The sequence below is a fragment of the Notothenia coriiceps genome, unplaced genomic scaffold, assembly GCF_000735185.1.
Source record: "Notothenia coriiceps isolate Sejong01 unplaced genomic scaffold, NC01 NC01_scaffold00022239, whole genome shotgun sequence".
Taxonomy (NCBI): Eukaryota; Metazoa; Chordata; class Actinopteri; order Perciformes; family Nototheniidae; genus Notothenia; species Notothenia coriiceps.
Window position 1 is genome coordinate 29,511 of NW_011354940.1, and position 4,639 is coordinate 34,149.

At 39.1% G+C, this 4,639-nt stretch overlaps 1 protein-coding gene across 1 annotated transcript in view; it reads left to right on the top strand.

The window, feature by feature from the left end:
• Window positions 1-3,156: 3,156 nt before the first annotated feature.
• Window positions 3,157-4,639, top strand: part of LOC104953874 (neural cell adhesion molecule 1-like) — a gene marked incomplete at its 5' end in the record, with an annotated part of 11,400 nt that continues 9,917 nt past the window's right edge. Inside the window, 1 exon segment of the mRNA XM_010780905.1 lies at window positions 3,157-3,231. Within this exon segment, the coding sequence (XP_010779207.1) occupies window positions 3,157-3,231 (75 nt within the window).

Genomic DNA, 4,639 nt, shown 5'->3' on the forward strand with positions numbered 1-4,639 from the left:
TAAGGTTTTGTCCTACGACATAAAAAGTTGGTTGCTAACAAGTGCCTAAATGAGACGACTAAACGTCATCACACTCAACATTAGCCACCTTTAGCTTAGCGGTGGTGACTTGAAGTCATGTGACCGTGCTGTAGTTCCTTTATAGCCCAACATTAGCCACCTTTAGCTTAGCGGTGGTGACTTGAAGTCATGTGACCGTGCTGTAGTTCCTTTATAGCCCAACATTAGCCACCTTTAGCTTAGCAGTGGTGACTTGAAGTCATGTGACCGTGCTGTAGTTCCTTTACAGCCCAACATTAGCCGCCTTTAGCTTAGCGGTGGTGACGTGAAGTCATGTGACCGTGCTGTAGTTCCTTTATAGCCCAACATTAGCCGCCTTTAGCTTAGTGGTGGTGTCGTTGGTTATAATGACAAAGTGTATCCACCAAAGGAAAACAAAATCCCCCCCATGAAGATCTTTCTTAAAAGCTTCCAATTTGCCCAACATTAAACAAACAAACTCTTAAACACTTTTCACCACCATGCCTATTTAATACATTCACGCAGCTTTACATACGGAATAATGGTGATGTGTGCAGTGGAGGAAAGAAAAAGACATGCCGCTGTGACTGCCTCTAATCAGTCAAGCTTTCTACAGCTATGAAATTGTCGCCTCGTGAAGCTGCGCTGTCTCTTTGTGCTGTCAGGATGCTTAGCTACCTGTCTTTGATCAGGCGAGTTCTTCCAAAGACTTCCCATGAATCTCCTGGAGAGAATCAGGCCGAGACTGCCTCCATCGAGTGGCGACACGCTGAAGGCTCAGCGGGATTTCTCCGTGGAGCTCCGGCTCACGATTATTCCTGCTTTGCTTCCATGCTGCACATGAAGAGAGATTTACATTTAAAAACCCATCCCATGTCCTGTCATTCGGGTTCACACTTGCACTTTTTGCCTCGAGCATTTGATTACAGATTTGAACACTTTTCCGTGAATACGCAAGCATTTTAATTTGCCTGCAGGAAGAGTCACACTGCAGGTGTTCCTCTGCACTCTTTCTGAATCCCACCTGTGCCGCTGTAGCTGAGGCTGAGAGATGGAATGGAGTTAAGTCCGGAGAAAAGGATATTCTTTAATTTGCAGCATCGTAAATCATCTGCCAGGAGAAGCAGGATGGGGTAAACGAGAGCCAGAGCTCCCTTTAATGACTCTGTAAGGCGCCTTAATAAAACCTCAGATAGAGCTACTGATATACTGAGGATCATCTTACCCCAGACTAATTACCAATGCAAATCATTCATTCTTGAGAACATATTATGTTTGATAATTAGATCATTTTCCACACAGTTACCTTAGTTTGTATTTGAATGCTGTTACATGGTGTCTGTGGCAGGCATTGACTCGCTTTGGTTTCGTCAGATATTAGATAAAGAGTTGTTGATTTTCAAAGGAACAAGATTCATTATTAGCTTTTACTTTGGAAATGTTTCTGGCAAACTGTATCTTCATATGACTTCCTCTGACAACCCAAAGGCCACTTTAAGTACTATTAAGTAAACATTAAGTTGTTCATGGTAAATTGTACTAGGGCTGCTCGATTATGGCAAAAATCATAATCTCGATTATTTGGGTCAATAATTGTAATTGCGATTATTAAATGCGATTATTCATTGACTTTGAAAACATCCATTTATTGTACTTTAAAACAAATACAAATAATAATTTCAACTTTTTAACTGTTGAATTATATGTTCAGGGGAATCAACTGAAAAACCAATACAAAATAAAATAAATTATACATTCATGTCTACATTTAAATAAATAATATTAAAATAATAAATACCAATAAACAAGATCAACAAACATGTTGCAGTGCACTGTCACAACCTGAAAACTCCTTAACATATAGCCAACATGTTGGTAAAACATATTCAACATATTCCACTCACTCCACTGGGTCAATCATTTATATCACGATTATTAAAAACGATTATCCATTTACTTTGAAAACATCAATTTATTGGAGAAAAAACATTTGGACAGTATGTTTTTGACAGTTGATTACCCTGAACTTTAATTATAATTCAACAGAAAAAAAAAAAAAAAAAAAAAAATCGTTTTATTTCGATTACGTTGTTTTCGTAATCGTTGCAAGCCATAATCGTAATCGCGATTAAAATACGATTAATTGAGCAGCCCTAAATTGTACCCTAACTAGAAGATAAAGGTCCAACTAAAATTGTCAGAAATGCAAACAAGAACCACTCGAAGTCCAGATCTACAGCAAAGCCTGGCTTATCGGTAAAGGTTGTAGCCCCTTGCATTGGTCTAAACTGGTGTTGTAAGGATTAATAAGACCCTAACTCTACACCAAACACCAAAGTGAATCTTTCAGAAACCGGAGATTAGAGTTAAAAGTAAAAATATGACTTTAAAGAAAGTGTAAATTGTCTTTAAAGAAAAGGATAATATTTGCGCCACTGGATTTCTTTTGTAAGCTAACAGTTGATTGTCGTTCAGCTCAATCAAAGTCTTTTTACTGCTGTAGATGTTCATCAGAATAATATGGATAGTGCACTTGAGTAACCATGGTTCAAGTTTAAGAAAAGACAGATACTGATGAGTGGAAGAGCAGGATTTCCACTTTCTATACTTATAAAATTGCCAGAATACAATAAAATACTAACTTTTGGTAATAACAGTGTGCTGAATACACAATGTTGTTGATTGAGTAAATATCCCCATGCTTGCTACTTCCTTCGGGGGTCAGCAATGGTAATGAAGTCCACAAACACTCGCCTCTTTCTCGCATAATGAGAAGCCAACTGAATATATGACAAACGCACGTCTGATTGCACCGTTAGAATGGCCTTCTGTGTATAATATAACCCGAACAAGTGAGCCCGCTAACAAGCAGACAGTTCAACAATGTCCCTGTAGAGAATCTAGACCCATAACCCATATGCGCGGAGACGTTGCACTCTAGTGAGCACAGAAATATCATCCCAGACTTTCATTCATCGAGGGTATGCTGCTGGGAAGATGGTTGTTCTTTTGAGCAGGCGAAGCAATTTGATTTTGAGCCTGGCCTTATTGTGCTTTGCCCTCGTGTCAACATTCCTCTCGCTGCACCCAGAAACTAATGTATATTCTGTTTCCATCTTCTTTCTCTTTACCCAGCCGCCATCCAGGTGCAGATCACGCCAACACAGGGAGAGATCAGCGTGGGAGAGTCCAAGTTCTTTCTCTGCGAAGGTAAGAGTGACGTCGTCAAGGCAACCTCATTCAACCTCATGCAAATGTATGAACTTACTGGCAGAATTTAGATAATAATGATAGAAGTTAGTTTATTTAACAATACTAAAGGATGAACTCTCATTGGAAGATGGTCTAAATGAATTTAACTGTCTTTTCTGTGGATGTAATGAGAAGTTTGGCTCACACAGAGGTGGAAAAGAGAAGCAGTGTGAAGAGATAATGAGGAAAGGTCTTTCGTTATGTTCACCGCTGAGTGAACATTTGCAGGTGTCAGCTTCTCTGAGATACAGGTGGTATTTGCATTATGGGGTCAGCTGACATCAAAGAACATTTTCTACACGATTAAAAGCATGCCAGTCATAGGGTCACAGTTATAATCACACTCTCACTGCAGAATATGTACATTAACGGCTCTTTTCAACCAAATTACAAAATGAAATGGTGCCTTGAAATGCAGTTTGTCTCACCCACGGCAATATATTTCCTTAAACTGAGCAACCTGACTCTTCAAAATGTAAATTACCATGTGCCCATTACCTTTTAACGCATACTTTGTTGCAAATTGCATCAAGAACAGTTAACGAACCAATAAGAACATTTGAAAAGGTTTATTTGTAATGTTAGTATTGAATAAATGAATGGTCCGGGGATGAAAGTGTTTAAAACATATTCCTACTTACTCTCAAATGATCCGAAAATGTGCATGCACTCACTCAACAAATTATTGAAATAGTTTCTTCCTGTCTTTTTCCGAACCCTTCGTAATTACCTACTCTACCAACTGACCTCAGACCGATCCCACTCGACAATAAAAAAATCTTAAAAACCCCATTTCACCACAAAGTGACACCCTTTAAAGTCTCTGTGTATTTAAAAAAAGTAACTCCAGACCTGTTGCTACCCAGAGAACGTTCACGATGAAAGCTCATAGTGGATGGATGAAAGAACATGGCTTCAGCTCGAACGCCAATCATCCCGTTGGAGAGGATGTATCTAGAAATGTTAAGGAACAAATAAGAACATTTAAAAAGGTTTATTGGCAATGTTAATATAAATAAATGAATGTTCCGAAGATGAGAGTCTTGAAAAGAATATGCCTACTTATTCTCAAATGATCCAAAAATGTGATTTCACTGATCAGTAACTCAACAAATTCTTAACCCCCCTGTCTTTTTTCAGACCTTTCGTAATTATCCGCTCTGACCTCATACCCCTCAACCTCAACCCCACCTTTTAAACATCTTCAAACCACATTTCACCACAAAGTGACACCCTTTAAAGCAGGGGTGTCAAACTCAAGGCCCGGGGGCCAAATCCGGCCCGCGACTTCATTGTATGTGGCCCCACAAGAGCTCTGAAAGAATATAATATGTTTATTATACGGTTACAATGGCGATTTACAGAA